The sequence below is a fragment of the Pelodiscus sinensis genome, chromosome 12 (genome assembly GCF_049634645.1).
Source record: "Pelodiscus sinensis isolate JC-2024 chromosome 12, ASM4963464v1, whole genome shotgun sequence".
NCBI lineage: Eukaryota > Metazoa > Chordata > Testudines > Trionychidae > Pelodiscus > Pelodiscus sinensis.
Genome location: NC_134722.1, coordinates 22525941 through 22542473, shown reverse-complemented (window position 1 = coordinate 22542473; position 16533 = coordinate 22525941). Strand labels below are relative to the sequence as shown.

Sequence of the window (16533 nt, the reverse complement as noted above, 5' to 3'; positions counted from 1 at the left end):
TTTCTCAGAAATTTCCCCAGTTCCTAATAAAGCTAAACTCTTCTTGTCTACACCATTGTCTCATCCATGCACTGAGACCCTGCAGTTTTGCCTGTCTAACTGGCCCCAGGCGTGGGATTGGAAACATCTTTGAAAATGCTACTGTGGAGATCCTGGACTTCAGTCTCTTTCCTAGCTGCTTAAATTTGGCCTCTCAGATCTCTCATATCTAGGACCATCCGTAGGGGGGCATAGGGCAACTTCCTCCTCCTTGCCCCCACTCCACTCCTTCTCTATGCCCTGCCCCTTTCTCCCCACCCCTGAGCAACATAAAACAGGATTACAGCAGGGGAATGGGGATTGGGGAGAGGACTGGGTAGGGTGACAGCAGGACTCCCCCCCCCCCCCCCCCCCCCCCCACCATGGTGGCCAAGGAGCCTAGTGTACTCCATCCCAGCCAGCTGCACTCTGCAGAAGCAGAGTACCCTGAAGTCAGGTCACTCTGTTTCCAGCTGTTGCAGAGAAGACAAGCACAGCAGGCAGGCAGAGGGTGGAGCCAGCATGCTGCTGGGCTGCTCTGGCTTCCACTGCTGTAGTGAGTACAGGGGCCAGGAGCTATCCCTGCTGCTGCCTTGTTCCAGGCCTCCAGTAATCTCCTGGGTCCTGCCTATAGGCCAGTTGAGGTGGCTGCTATGGAGCCCCTCTAAAGTGTGAGACCCAGGAAGCCACCCCAAGTTGTCCTAAAAATGGTATGGCTCTGCTCATACCCTTCCTGTGTCATTGGTAAATACATGACTCCTAAACTAGCTCTAGTTTCTTGTGTAAGTCCAGACCTGTATCTTTGGTGGCCACACATTTGTCATTTGTATATTGTAAAAAGGTAACAGCGCCTAAGTGAGGATGAAAGGAGTTACGAGATAAGGCAAGGGCGGCCTGTGGGGATACATACTGTAGTCTTAGGTTGCAGAAACTCCCTTTCTTTAGAAAGTATTCACGAGGAAAGCACCTGTTCGTGCTTGCAGCTATCAAGCCCGCTGCTTGGAGTTAGCCCGCCGTCCAGCCGCACACAGCTTGAATTGGTAGGCGAGCGTCTCCAAGCCAGGGCTACGGGCAGCAAACCCCAGGTGCGTGGGCGGGTGGAGGGTCTTTAGAGCTTGGCGCCCCCCACTTCTCGACCGCAGCCTACCTGGCCCGCGAGCCCGTTCCCCGGCAGGCGCCAGTCAGAGCTGCCCCGCGCCGGCTGCCGCGCGAGCGCTAGGGGCTCCCGTGAGCGGCGGGTACCTCAGAGCCGGGGACATGGCGGGGGCGAGCGGCCGGGGGGATCCGCTGGCCTTGGAGGAGCCTCCGCCGCCCAGGCCCGCCCCGCAGGAGAACCGCTTGGGCGACCCGGACAGGCTGGCGCAGGTGGGGGCGGAGGCGGACGGCGGCTGCCCGTGGAGTGGGGGGGGGGAGAGGAGCGGCGGGTACGTGGTGCCCTGGCTGAGAGACCGGGGGCAGGGAGTCTCAGTGGGTGCGAGCCGGGAGGGAGGGGGCGTGTCTCAGTGCCGGGGGGGGGGGTCTCACTCAGAGAGAAGGGGAGGTTTAGAGCCCGGGGGGGGGGGGGGGGGGGGGGGAGTCTCAGTACATGGGAGCGGCGTGTGTGTGTCTCAGGGGCTTGGGGCAGAGGTGGGGAGTCGGGAGGGAGGGGGCATGTCTCAGTGCCTGGGGAAGGGGTGACTAAGAGGGGTGGGGAGCCCCGGGCGGGTGTGTCAGTGCCTGGGAGCAGGTAGAAGAGCAGTGTGTGTGTGTGTGTGTGTGTGTGTCAGTGCCTGGGGGAGGGGTGGAGAGTCTCAGTGCCAGGGGTGCGGAAGCCTTATTGTGTGCTGAAGGGGTGACTGAGAACTGGGGGGGAGTCTCTATGTGGGAGCATGGATAAGAGCAGGGTGTGTGTCTGTGTCTAGTGCCTATGGGCCAGGGAGGGTAAGATGGGATGGGGGAGGTGTCAGTGTCTGTGGCAGAGATATGTGAGAGCCTGGGGATGCTGGTTTCAGTGGAGATGTGTGTGAATGGAGAGGTCATTTCAGTACCTAGAGAGTTGGGGGAATCAGTAGGAGCACTACTGGGATGAGCTGAAGACCACCTTGTTTTGTAGGACCAGAGTCTGCTAGTTGGGTACCTTTCCCTGCCTGTGGAAAGTTATCACCCATCTAAGGCCTCTTTGCTATCAGCATGCTGACTTCTCCCCAGTGCCTATGTGCTCCTTTACTTCCCCTGAATCACAGTGATGTATATTTGTATTGCAAAACTTGGTTCATCTCCCCACCCCAAACATAATGCACTTTGTAAAAAAAACTGTGCCCTGTGCTAAATTGTGCTAATAGTCCACATGCATATTGCATGATGGTTTCATTATAATTAATATGCTATGCTGAAAATGTTATTAGTAACATACCCTATAGCTGTCTGTGAAGACCAGTGGAGAACTTGTATCAGCCTATCCAGGAAAAGAAAGTAAAGTAAGATCAAGGCAGGTTCCAAACCTTAAAATACTGTACTGAACAGCAGCAGCCACCACACTAATGTATACCTACAAAAAAGTCGCACAAAAAATGAAAACTGCTCATGTTAGTTTGTGGTGGCACAGGATGAAAGGCATGAAGGTTGTGGAGAGTATCCTATGGCCATGGACCACATATGGCCCATCAGGTTTCTATTTGTGGCTCGCAAGACATTTTATTTACTGTTGCCCACATACAGGGTTGCCACATTCTGCTGGTTTTCACCCATGTAGGTTTTTTCCTACCGGTATTACTAAAATAACATGCATGTTAAGTAAGGGCATGTGAAGTGAGGTGCATACTGATTGCAAAATGTTGACTGTGGAAGCTGTGTGCTCCCTCTGCATCTGATCAAAGTGCTATGGTTCAGTTGGCATACTCCTCAAATTCTAGATATGCAAACACAAATAACAAAACTACACTATTCCAGGAAACCATCTTGGATATGACAATCTTGCCACCCTCTGAAATAAGGATGTTAAAGAGCGGTTGTTTGGCTAATCATGTAGTCAACACAATTTGTATCGATTGCATAATTAGTCGATAAGGGGGCTCCTCTGCAGAGCCATAGTGGGGGTAGCTCCTGGAGCTGGCTTGAACCTAGACTGAGAAGTCCCAGCTTGTGCTAGTGCTGGACCGCTGCGGCTCTGCATTTTAAATGTACTAAGAGCCACCTTAAAAAGCAGAGGCACAGTGGTCCCGGACCAGCGCAAGCCAGGACTGCTCGATCCCAGCTGGGCCGGGTCCAGCAGCCCATCTTCATGATGGCCTGGGCCGGCCGCGGGCAAAGGCTGCTCTCGCAGCCCCCTGCTTGCAGCCAGCCCTGGTTACAACAAATGGGCTGCTTGGCAGCTGCTGTCCAAGGCGGGGCCCAGCTCCCTTCTGGGTCTCCCGCAGACAGGGGCTACTGCTGGAGCAGCCTCCCTTATCTACCGCGTTGTCTCTGACAGAGGCAGCTGGGAGCAAAGGGGCAGGCAGCACCATGGAGACTGTGCTGGGAGTAGCCAGATTTTAAGCCTCTCATACAGAGCTTATGCTTATTGGGTTGTCGAATAGCTGACTACTTGCTTACATCCCAACACTGAGATGAAGAAGGACTACTCATGCAGCCCACTTACTACCGTGGGTTGCCCATTGCTGGTCTAGGACATTAAAGTTTTTGAGGATAATAAGCTAAGGAGTAAACAGATACAGTGAAGTCTTTCAGGCAACATGTCACTATGCCTCGGTGGGCTAATCAAGCTGAGGATTTCAGGTCCAAGACAAACCGCTGAGAAACAGAGTAGTCTCACCCTAACTAGTGATAGAAACCTAACTGGTGGTTATACTTCCATAAGATACACCAACCTAGTAACATAAATAAATTATCTCAGGTCCCTGGTTAACAAGAAGTCTGAATAGCAGTCTTCTTAGGCATTCCAGCCCTTGTTTTACAACCCAACCTCTATCTAGACCCGTGGTGTCCTACACACTAGCCACTAAGCCACAAGTGGCTATTTGGCCAGTTGAGTGTGGCTAGTTGGCTGGTTGAACTATGTTGTTAGTTCTCTGTAGCAATAGCCACTATAGTGGCTACTGCTTCAGAACTGGTTGGACATCATGGATGTAGACTATATCATGAGTGGTTCTTTAAGACCAATTTAATCAAACAAAGGTTTTTTATAATCCCAAGAGATCATCCACACAGGTCACAATTTAATTCAGATTTTACATAATAATCACACCATTGGCACTCCTTGGTTGCGTCTAGACTGGCAAGATTTTGTGCAAAAGCGGCCGCCTGTCTACACTGGCCATGAGTATTTGCGCAAGAACACTGACTTTGTACTGTACAAAATCAGTGGTTCTTGCGCAAATACTTTGACACTCCCACTCAGGGATAAGCCCTCTTGAGCATGTATTCTTGCGCAAGATGGCCAGTGTAGACAGGCAAGTTAATTTCTTGCGCAAGAAAGCCCGATGGCTAAAATGGTCATTGGCGCTTTTTTGCGTAAGAGAGCGTCTACACTGGCATGAATGCTTTTTCACAAAAGCATCCGTGCCAGTGTAGACGCTCTCTTGCGCAAATACTTTTAACTGAAAAACTTTTCCATTAAAAGTATTTGCGCAAAATCATGCCAGTCTAGACACAGCCCTTTTGTATCTAATATTTAAAGGTTTTTATATATAAGAGAAAAGAAAGAGGGGAAAGTTAAAATAACCCAGGAAAACAAATACATACACTTGACACATTTCAAAGTTTATCATATTTGAAGCAGAAATGTTAGAGATTGTTGGCTTGTACAGACTTTATCCTCAGTTCATTGGTTAGAATGCTCTTTTTACTGTAAGTCCATACTCCAAAGATCAGAGCAGGTAAGAAGCAAAATGGAGATGCTTCCAGGGACTTGTATATATTCTCCCATGTGGAGGGAACTTCTTAGTTTGTGGGAATTTACAGGTGCAAGATGGAGTCCAAGGTCCCATGCAGAGGAATATTTACAGGGCCCTGGGCCCAGAGCAAGTGGGGGCCCCTCCTCACCCCTTCCACCTGTGGTCTCATCCCTGTTCTGCCCTCTCCACATATGACCCTAACCCACTGCCCCGCCACTTTCTGCCTCTTCTTGGGACCTCACCCCTTCTGTCTCTCCACAGTGGCCTCAAGACTGGAAAAGCTCTGTCTGAGAGCTCTTCTATTCTCAGGGCTGCAGTGGAGGGCCCACTGCTGGGGTTTCCCTCCTTTACTCCCAGGCTGCTGCTGGGTTCGGCAGGGGGCACTGGGATTTGGCCTCACCACCACACCTGGTGCTGCTGCCAGAGAGTTGGGCACCTATGTTATTGTGCCTGGATGATAACCAGGGAATAGGGTTGCAGTCAAGAGGTGCTTCCCCTACCACTGCCCTGTCACCTTTACCCTGCTTTGCTGCCTGGGAGTGAAGTTATGGTGCAGGGGCTTTTCCCACCTTCCCAGGACTCCAGGACCCCCCATTTGGTCATTGGGCATGTGACCAGTGGCAGATTAGCTACTGTGCCTATGGGGCACATGCCCTTGCATGCTTTGATAACTCACGGGAGTGGCTATTACCAATATTTTGGCTAAAGTGACCACAAAAAATCTCATGGGATGGGGATGAGCTGCCTTTGTGGCTCATGCTAAGAGTGAAGTGTTCCTTAATAGGCCATCAACTTGAATAGTTCATGTGTTGCTCATGTGTTGCTCAGACTGGATACAAATTGTCTTGAGGACGTTACTACTGGAATAAACACATTTGAAATACAGGTATTGAGTCAATATTCATACTTTTAGATGCAAGGATGATACATGTATACAAACAAGATCATCGTATTTGTTAGACTGTAACTTATCCATTGATATCTTACATGACATACTTTGTATAAAATGTGTTGCAATTCTCTAAAAGTGACAATATTAATGATTAAATGGTCATATTGAAATAAATAAACACCATACAACATAATTCAAGAATCAAAATAGATTTTTTTTTAAACAAATATAAATTTTGCTTGGAAGAGAAGAGCAAGATCCTGATCATGAACAAACAGGAGCTTAAAGTCTTGTTGTCATCTGATAAACCAACTAAAGTCTAATAAAAGAGAGAAATGCCTGAATGTTTTAAACAGCAGGAACTAAAATAGTCTGATCAGGTTATTACTTTCATACTATCTCTTGAAGGCTAACTTGACAACAAGAAGGATTTATTATGTACGATATAATGTATTTAGTCTTTGTTCTGTTCATTTACAGATCCACTTCAAAATTTTGAGAGGACACACTGATATTGTGAGCTCCTGCCATTTCTGTTTTGAAGATACAAAAATCCTTTCTTGCTCTTATGACAAAACAGTGAAACTCTGGGTATGTCATGAATCTGTAACAATCCAGCAGTCACACCATAATTTCTAAACCAAGCAAACAATGTCCTATAAGAATGGAGGTTGAGTGACTCATCAATTGACCTTCTAAACATCTTTTTATTTCACAGGCACAATTACAGTGATAATGCTCCTATTACATACTTTAATATACTTCATGTAAGCACCTGGAGATAAATGACCTTTCCCCCCCCCAATTACTTACAAAAACCTAGTCTCTCACTCACCAAAGCACTTATGTATGTAGGTGGACTCTATTGACTTCAGTAAGACTTGCATTTCAAATGCTTTGCTGAATAACTGTGGACTTATACAAATGCTTACTTTCCATTATATCTTAAGAAATTTTCTGAGAAGTTTTCTAGTTAAAGTTTGGGAATAAATGAAGAATACAGCTTTGCTTATCACAAGATCAGGCACTTACAGGCTACGTCTACACTGGCCCCTTCTCCGGAAGAGGCATGCTAATTTCAAACTTTGGAATAGGAAAATCCGCGGGGGATTTAAATATCCCCCGCGGGATTTAAATAAACATGGCCGCCACTTTTTTTTCCGGCTTGGGGAAAAGCCGGAAAAGAGCGTCTAGACTGGCGCGATCCTCTGGAATAAAGCCCTTTTCCGGAGGATCTCTTATTCCTACTTTCAAGAAGAAGCTGGAAAAGAGCGTCTAGACTGGCTCGATCATCCGGAATAAAGCCCTTTTCTGGAGGATCTCTTCTTCCTACTTTCAAGTAGGAAGAAGAGATCCTCCAGAAAAGGGCTTTATTCCGGAGGATCGCGCCAGTCTAGACGCTCTTTTCCGGCTTTTCCCCAAGCCGGAAAAAAAAGCGGCAGCCATGTTTATTTAAATCCCGCGGGGCATATTTAAATCCCCCGCGGATTTCCCTATTCCAAAGTTCGAAATTAGCATGCCTCTTCCAGAGAAGGGGCCAGTGTAGACGTAGCCACAGTGTTCAACAGCTTTGGGGTATTCAAAAAGACAGGACTCATTCCATTTTTAGCTCTTCCCATGAAACAACTGAAGAGTCCTTACCTTTTATGATAGGTTTCAAGGCAGGTTTCAAGGCAGATAATCATGATTACAAAGGTGGAGTTAAAGTTAATATTTGTAGGAGACAACATAGCAAGTTAATGTATCCAGCTATGTGGCTCATTAAGATGTTCTCAGTTTAATGTTGATAACTCCATCACATTGTCAGAACTACACACTCACTCCTCATTCTATCATAGAACTGGAATTTGCAAAGTATAGCTTCTTTTAATGAAAAGCTGATATCAAACTTTCATGTTGAGATTTAAATCAAAACAAAAAAAATAAGATAATTGTGAACTCTTCCTTAAATAAACTAGATGGAAGAGAGTCACAAACCTCTTCATTAAAAAGAGAATATAATGTACCAAATATTTTTTTCTCACGTGTGGAAGATTAGCACTATCTGATGTGACTTGCATATTTCAGGAACAGTCGTGTGAGAATATTTTTATCTAGTGCTGAGAGATTTTTTTTTGTAAGGACTTGTCTTCACTTCAGGGAAGATTGGTGCTCTAGAGGTTGATCTTGCAGCATTTGTTTTAGCGGGTCTGGTAGAGATCCGCTAAATCAAATGCTGAGGGCTCCTCCATCTGCAGGTATGAGGGGTAAGGAAAGTTAACATGAAAGTTTCTCCCTTGGACCTCCCACTGTGGGGCCACCCCAGAAAATTGATGCAAGGTACATTGATTCCAGCTACACAATTCACATAGCTGGAGTTACGTATTTTGCATTGATTTTATATCTGCAAGTGTAGACCTGGCTTCAAGTGCTATCAAAGAGAATCTGCCTCAATATTGAGGGATTATTCATAGGCAACACAGAAGAGAGACAATGGTTCATATATCCTGATAACTTCTACTTTGTCAAGACAGCTCTGATTTCCTCATCTGTAGGAGTAACTGGGCCAATAATCTTTCATAAAAGGCCAGTTTTGATCACAAAGAGCTAGTGAAACTGTAAATTCTAGTTTGAATTGTTTCTTTTGAAAGAGAAGTTATCAAAAGTGTATCTGAGAAAATATTTGGAATTGCTCTTGTGACTAGAAAGTGATTGGGCAATAAAGTGGCAAATGAAATTAAATGTTGATAAATGTAAAGTAATGCACACTGAAAAAAGTAATCTGAACTGTACATACAATATAATGGGAACTAATTTTGTTACAACTACTCAAAAGAGAGATCTTGGAGTCGTTGCGGATAGTTCTCTGAAAACATCCACTCGTGTAGCAGCAGTCAAAAAAGAAAATAGAATGTTAGAATAATTTAAAAAGGGTAGAGAATAGACGGGGAACATCTTATTCCCTCTATATAAAATCATGGTATGCCCACATCTTGAATACCGTGTACAGATGTGATTGCCTCATCTCAAAAAAGATATATTGGCATTGGAAAAGGTTCAGAAAAGGGCAACAAAAATTATTAGGGACTTGAAAGGGTCCCATATGAAGAGAGATTAAAAATACTGGGAGTTTTCAGCTTAGAACAGAGGAGACTAAGGGGGATATGATAGAGGTCTATAAAAATCATGACTTGTGTGGGAAAAGTGAATAAGGAAAAGTTATTTACATATTCCCACAATATAAGAACTAGGAATCACCAAATGAAATTAATAGGCAGCACGTTTTAAACAAACAAAAGGAAGTTTTGCTGTACTCAGTGCACAGTCAACCTGTGGAACTCCTTGCCAGAGGATGTGGTGAAGACTAGGTTTTGAACCCTGTTAAAATAAGAGCTAGACAGATTCACGGAGGTTAGGTCCATCAATGGCTATTAGCCAGGAAGGGTAGGATTGGTGGCCCTATTCTCTGTTTGTCTGGAAATGGATGACAGAAAAGGAATCACGTGATGATTACCTGTTGTGTTCCCTTCCTCTGGGAAATCTGGTATTAGTATCCTGTCTGCCAGCAGCAGCCGGGCTAGATGAAACTTTTGTCTGACTTTTTATGGCTGTTCTTATGTTATGTTCCTAAGTATTTCACTGGCAGTGCACACATCTTCTGGAAAACACACATTAATAAGGCACATAGTACACGTGATCTAGTTCAGTTGTCCTCAGTCAAAAGTATGTATGCCCTGGAAGGTATGCAGAGGTCTTCCAGTGGGTATATCAGCTCATGTAAGTATTTGCCTAATATTACAATAGGCTGCATAAAAAACACTAACAAAGTCACTACCAACTAAAATATCATATAGACAATGACTTATTGATACTGCTGTATATACTAGGGATGTAAAAACCCTTTTAATTGGTTAACCAGTTAAACATTAAGTTTAATCAGTTAATGGGTTAAAGGGAGGGGATTTAGGGGGACTGTTTCAGTGCAGATGGGCTGGAGTGGCCCCCACTGCCGCAGGCAGGGTCTGCTCCAGCCCGGCTCTGTCTGTGGTAGGACCAGGCATGTGACAGGCAGGAGATGCTCTGGTTGTGATGCTTACTGGGTAATAATTAACCAGTGTGTGGGGTTGGGATTGAGCGCTGAGAGCCCACCCCGAGCAGGATTGGGAGCAGGGGCCCCACATGGTGGGGACTACTCCAGCCAGTCTGGAGCGGTCCTTCATCCGGGATTCCACTTAGTCAGTTAACCTAACGTTTAACCAGTTAACTGACTAATCAGGATTTTACATCTCTAATATATATTACACACGGACATGTAAGTACAATATTTATATTCCAATTCATTTATTTTATAATTATATAGTAAAAATGAGAAAGTAAGCAATTTCTTGGTAATAGTGTGCTGTGGCACTTTTGTATATGTATGTCTGATTTTGTAATCAAGTAATTTTTAAATGACATGAAAGTTGGGCTATGCAGGTCAAATCAGACTTCAGAAAGGGGTACAGTAGTCTGGAAAGGTTAAGAGCTACTAGTCTAAATAGGATTAGAAGGACAGTTTTGACTGCAAGGTTTTTCTTAATTCATAGACAAAACAAGATTGCAAGGTGTTTTTGTTTTGTTTTGTTTTTGGTCAGCATTAGAAAGACACAATGACCTTAACATCTGCTATTGGAGCACTGAAAAATAAGAGAGGACAAAATAGTTAACTGGTTAACCTTTCACATCTCTAATACTAAACAGACAGTGGAGTAAAAGGACATAATAAGACAATATTGATCAGCATGACCGGTGGTAGTCTCAGGACACGTATTGATGTCTGATTTGTGGAACACATGAAAGATAATTTTTTTCATGGATAAAGGTAGTAATCATTCTAATTCTCAGATCAAATGTTACAAGTGAGGCCAACTTCACTGATTTCAGATCTTTTATATGTTGCATTTTATTTCAAAATCATTAATCAAGCTCTTTTGGATTTATTTAAGGATGTTGAAAAAAGTGTTCCTGTTCAAGTCTTTGAAGAAGAACACTTAGCTCCCATTTCTGAGTGCAGCTTGACTCCTGATAACAAAAGGTGACCTTTCATTTGTATTTCATATCTAAATATAAATAGAGAGGAGAAAATAGTGTTGTTTGAGTGTTACATGTTATATTTTTCCAACAAATGAAAAATGCCAGAACAAAATTCAGAACAAATAAACTGCGTATTGCTTTGATGCTTCCAGATGGTTTTGTTAGAGAGGAATTAATCTTTTCTAAATACACATAGATAGGTATGTTGAAGGTGATTAAACAAGTATAGATAATAAACTGTTATGCTCATTAGCTTATCTTTTACCATTTAATATTACTTTTATAATGCAGTAATATAAATTATTGTTTTAGTGTAAACTCATGTGTTTGAAATTAGACACTAAATTCAGTATTCTGTTATTATATTTAGAGCATTAGCATTTACAGAAATAACCATGATCATTATACCACACAGTAAAAGTTGCAATCCACTTCTAGCTGATTCTGAACTCAGTATTAGTTTTCTCTCTAAAATCCACAAAAAAGGCATTAGCTCAAACATCATAGTTTAGCCATCATAGAATTGTTCCTAAATGTGAAGAGAATTGTGCAAAAGTTTCCAAAATTATGAGATCCCCACAGAAACCAAAAATTCTTCTGTTTTTGACTCACTGAGCAAACTCCCCTGACTGAATGAAGGAGAGAAACTTAGGGCAAGTCTACACTATAGACCTATATCAGTATAACCATGTCATTCAGGGTACGTCTAGACATCAGCGTTATTCCGAAATAACATTTCAAAATAATGTTGAGCTGGAGGACTTCTTACTTGGACTCATGGTAACCCTCATTTCACAAGAAGTAAGGGAAGTTGAAGGAAGAATGTTCTTCCTTCGAATTCCTGCTGTGTAGATAGTGTCAAAACACAAATTAAGCTATTTTGACTTAAGCTACACAATTGAAGTTGTAGCGGAAGTAGCATAGCTTAATTTAACGTTAGCCCTGCTGTGTAGATGTACACTTGTGGGGGGTCGAAAAATCCATACTTTTGTGTGATGTAGTTATAGCGAGATAACCCTCCATGTAGACAGTGCTATGTTAAGAGGAGAGTTTCTCCCATTGATATAACTATGCCCTCCTGGGTGCAGCTTCTCCTGTCAGCATTGGAGTGTCTAGACTTAACTGTAAGGGTACGTCTAAACTACATGGCTCCGTCGACGGAGCCATGTAAATTTGTTGTTTTGGCAAAGTCAAATGAAGCCGCGATTTAAATGATCGTGGCTTCATTTAAATTTACATGGCTGCCGCGCTGAGCCGACAAACAGCTGATCAGCTGTTTGTCCGCTCAGCGCGCTAGTCTGGACGCTCCCCTGCCGACATCAAAGCCCTTTGTCGGCAGCCCCAGTAAACCTCATCCCACGAGGAATAACGGGGCTACCGACAAAGGGCTTTGATGTCGACAGGAGAGCGTCCAGACTAGCGCGCTGAGCGGACAAACAGCTGATTAGCTGTTTGTCGGTTCAGCGTGGCAGCCATGTAAATTTAAATGAAGCCGCGATCATTTAAATCGCGGCTTCATTTGACTTTGCCTATGTGTCTAATCTACATGCCTCTGACGACAGAGGCATGTAGTCTAGACACAGCCTAACAGTGGTGCTGTGCCCATAATTTAGATGTAGCTAAGACTTTCCGACAGATTGTTGGTTTAAGAATAATTTCAGAAGATATTAACTTGACTGGGAATGTTGCTAGAAATCTTTTAGCATGTCAGATAATTGCCTGAGACCTAGGCTTTCATTTTTTGGAAGAAGAAAAAAAAAAGGGCCTCATAGTATATTTTTTAAATATTTTTTGCACACATTATCTTCAGTAATTTTCACTATTAGATTTTTTTTATTGTGAGACATCTTTATTCTACAAAATGAGAATCTTGAGATGATGGTATCTTGAGAGAATGAAACATCTGGGTGCTGGAGTAAATCCCATAAGCTGAGGCCCACTAGGGATATGGCTACATGTAGTGGGGTGGAGTGCCCCCCCCCACTGACTCTGAGGGGGAGGAGCCCCTCCCTGAGCATTGGTGGGCAGCACCTGGCCGTAGCAACTCACCTGGGCGGAAGTCACGAGGCAGGGCCAGGGGTATAAAAGGCCTGCCAGAGAAGTCAGTCAGGCCCCAGTGAGCAAGGAAGCCAGAAGCCTCCCCAGCAAAACCAAGCAAGGAGCTAGACTCTGGGGAAGCTGATGACTGGCCTGGGCTGCCAGGCCCACTGCTGGAGGACTGCCTGGAGAGTTTGTTTACTTGGCTGTAGGACTTCGAACTACAGTGCCCAGATGACCTGCTCCGGACCCAGGTACAACCCAAGGGGGGAAATGGAAACAGCCCAGTAATAGCTGACCTCTGTTTAGCAGAAGGCCCGCATGTTGTGGTATGGACCCCCACTGACCCAACAGCAGAAGGTCAGTGTGTTGCGGTATGGATCCCTGATGACCCAGCAGCCATCTGCTCTGCTGCTGTTAGGGCCCTGGGCTGGGATGCAGTGGAGTGGGTGGGCCTGTCCCCCCCCCTGCTACTCCACTCTCAGGTGGCAGTCCCCCTCCCTCAGCTGGTCCTGTTCAGCCACCTGCATCTGCCGGACCCCAGCCTGAGCAAGGGGTCCCATCTGGGGCTATTGCAAATGGGCCTTGAGCTATTGGTGTCTGCTTCACTGCAGCCCTGCTCTGAACCAAACCCTGGTTCAGGGCAGGTCTGCAGTGAAGCAGACACCAATTGCTCAAGGCCCATTTGCAAACTGTTTCCCTGCAGCTCCGCACTGGACCAAGGCTCAGATTTATAAACTGCTTCTCTGCTTGCCCCACTCTGAACCAGGACTTGGGTATACAAACTGTTTCCCTGTAGCTTCGCCTTGAGCCAGGGCTCAGACTCATAACTGCTTACCTGTACTAACCGTCTAGTTACTTGTTACCTCTCCCTGAAGTAGGGTTGGGCCTGAGGATGGTTCTTGGGGTATATTGTCGCCCTGCCTAGAACAAGAGCTGGCATGTAAAGACTTCTCACTGTAGACTGTATGTTGTGGTAGTGGGGCGGATTGGCTGTCCACTGACCCCTAGGTGGGAGGAGCCTCTTCCTGATCCTCACTGGGCTACACTACACTGCAGAGTTTTTACGGAAAAACTACACGTACGTCCACACTTTTTGCCGTTGGCTAAGTGTTTGAAGATTGCTAAACAGATAAGCAAACATTCATAGTTTGGTGACTTTATATCTGTTTCCAGTAAAAAATACCACTAATACATGAATTAGATATGGCCTTTATGTGTCAGATAATTCCTAATATAGAGCAGAAAATACATTGTTAGATATTTAAGTACAAATGTGTTTAAAATGAAAAGCTATAATCATAAAATGATATTTTTAGATTGTCAGAAGATTAATATATGAAGTTCCTTGCTGTCTAGTTTCCTTTTATTCTGTTAATATATTTAAAATACATTTTCTTATTGAACTTGTATAAAATAATATTCAGTGACATTGTAATAAATGTGAGCTCCCATTTACCTGAAAGCTGTCAGTTTGTAGTATACTTCATTAAATGTATTTGTTTTGTAATGTGGCTTTGTATTTGTGCATAGCAAGATTAGTGGTGTTACACAGCAATATCAACTGCTGAAAATGCAAAAAAACTAGCAACCAAAACACTTCACATTCAGAACAACAAAAACACCATAACTGCTTTAAAATAAAATAACTTGTAATAAGGTGAAATAAAAATGAGTAGGCTCTCTGCACTACAAATTACATTCAAGGCATTTTTTGTTACTTTCTACTTCAAAAAAATCCAACTTCTATTTCAGAATTAACTAACACTTTTTTGGCAATAGCTTATGCAAAGATATAAAGATATAAAAGCAAAATACATTTCCTAAATTATTGGGAAGTAGAGAGAACAAATAATTAACAAAAAACTAAAGGTGTGTGAGAGTTTTTTCCATAAAGACAGCTTTTTATTGTTTCTGCTCTATAGCATTTTAAGTCTGATTTCTTTTAATGGAAACATTGATTGTTGTTTTTTATCTTAATATGTTTCATTTTTAGAGTGATAACATCATCATATGATAAAACAGTAAAGGCTTGGGATATGGAAACAGGAAAAATGCTTGTATGTACTGATTTTTTTCAATGCTTTTCAGAAATGTATAACATCAAATTCATAAAGATTTTGAAATTAGAAGTATAGTAAAAAATGGAACCATCACATGGGGTAGCAATGTGGTCTAGTTGGAGTCTGCAGGCTCAGCTGTGAGAGCGGTCGCCTGAAGTGGGTTTTACCCATGAAAGCTCATGATACTATATATTTGTGTTAGTCTCTGCGGGTACGTCTACACTGCACAGCTTTTTTAGGATACTGGAGGCATCCAGAAATAGCTACCCCGCATCTACACAAGCCGCCAGTTATTTAGAAATAATTTTCGAAATAACGGGCACGCTATTTTGGCATCCTGGTAACCCTCATTCCACTAGGGTTAAGGGATGTCCCAAAATAGCACGTTATTTCGAAATTTGGAGCTGTGTAGATGCATCAAATTTCAAAATAGATTTGAAATAAGATATGCAATTTTTGTAGCACAAATTGTGTATCTTATTTCGAGGTTAGGGTGCTGTATAGACACACCCTAAGGTGCTGCAGGACTACTTCTTGTTTTTAAAGTTACAGACCAACATGGCTACCCCTCTGAGACTGTTTAACTGTGTGAGGCATGTCAGTTTGGTGATGTACCTCAGTTACCTCATCTGTAAAATATCATAAGAATGATTACCTACCCCAAAAGGCTACTTTGAAGATGAATTCATTTAATATTTGTCTAAGTTCTTCTAAGTTTTTCTAAGTTCTAAGACATCAGCTGGCCAATGCTATTTAATTTTAAATTTCCTGTTAATGCAAAATATTAAGGGGGCTTAAAAATTGAAATACTGAAACACACATCTCTCAGAACTTGTTAAAATACCAGTGGCAGAAAGTATTCCTTCTGCAACTATTTACTGATTATAGAAAAAATGATAGTTTCTTATCTCATAACCAATCTCAAAAAGCATGACTTTAAAACCATTTATTTTCTTTTTCAGTGGACCGTGGAGCAAGAAGGCCTTGTAACTTCATGTAATATTTCTTGTGATGGTAAATATGTGGTATCTGGGTTGGACATGGAAAATGCTATATGTGTTATTGATGCAGTAAATGCCATAACAGTGGCATATGTCCAAGGTAATAATTAAAATCTTTACATTGTTTTGTTCAGTTCTTTAGTGTTGCATCTGATGAGATAATTTTTGTTTTGTTACATAAAGTCATAAAAACTAGATTAATATTAAACTCAAGATCAATTAGATTCAACTAGTTTTTTGTAAGGTTGGAGAAATAAAGTAATATGTAAGGAAGGGTAAGCAGAATATAATAAGTCATATCACAGACCTGCTGGATTTTCTTTCTATAAGATTTTTTTATCCTGTTATAGTTTGCACAACTTTGTCAGTATGTATTATATGAGTGTGTGTGTACAAGAATCTTAACCATTTATGTGAGTTAGCAGTCTGCTATTCACCCTTCCTTTTTCTCCAATTTCTTTCCTCTCTCTCTGAAGTGTTTGTTTTCTGTAATAGACTCCTTCTAGGATTTTTAATTCTAGATTTTTCAGGATCAGCAGATTGGTGTTGTCTGGTCTGAGAGCTGCATTTGCGGTTCACTGGTGATGGAATTTATCCCA

At 43.0% G+C, this 16533-nt stretch overlaps 1 protein-coding gene across 2 annotated transcripts in view; it reads left to right on the top strand.

Moving 5' to 3' along the window:
- Positions 1-470: 470 nt before the first annotated feature.
- The window catches only part of WDR88 (WD repeat domain 88), a 45938-nt gene continuing 29875 nt past the window's right edge, over positions 471-16533 (top strand). Inside the window, exons 1-5 of one of the 2 annotated variants that reach the window (XM_075940110.1) lie at positions 471-1383; positions 6262-6372; positions 10746-10834; positions 14867-14930; positions 15896-16034. In XM_075940110.1, coding sequence (XP_075796225.1) covers positions 1276-1383; positions 6262-6372; positions 10746-10834; positions 14867-14930; positions 15896-16034 — 511 coding nt within the window. In that variant the 5' untranslated portion in view covers positions 471-1275. The remainder of the gene's footprint in view (positions 1384-6261; positions 6373-10745; positions 10835-14866; positions 14931-15895; positions 16035-16533) is intronic. The other variant, XM_075940111.1, reaches the window with a different exon arrangement.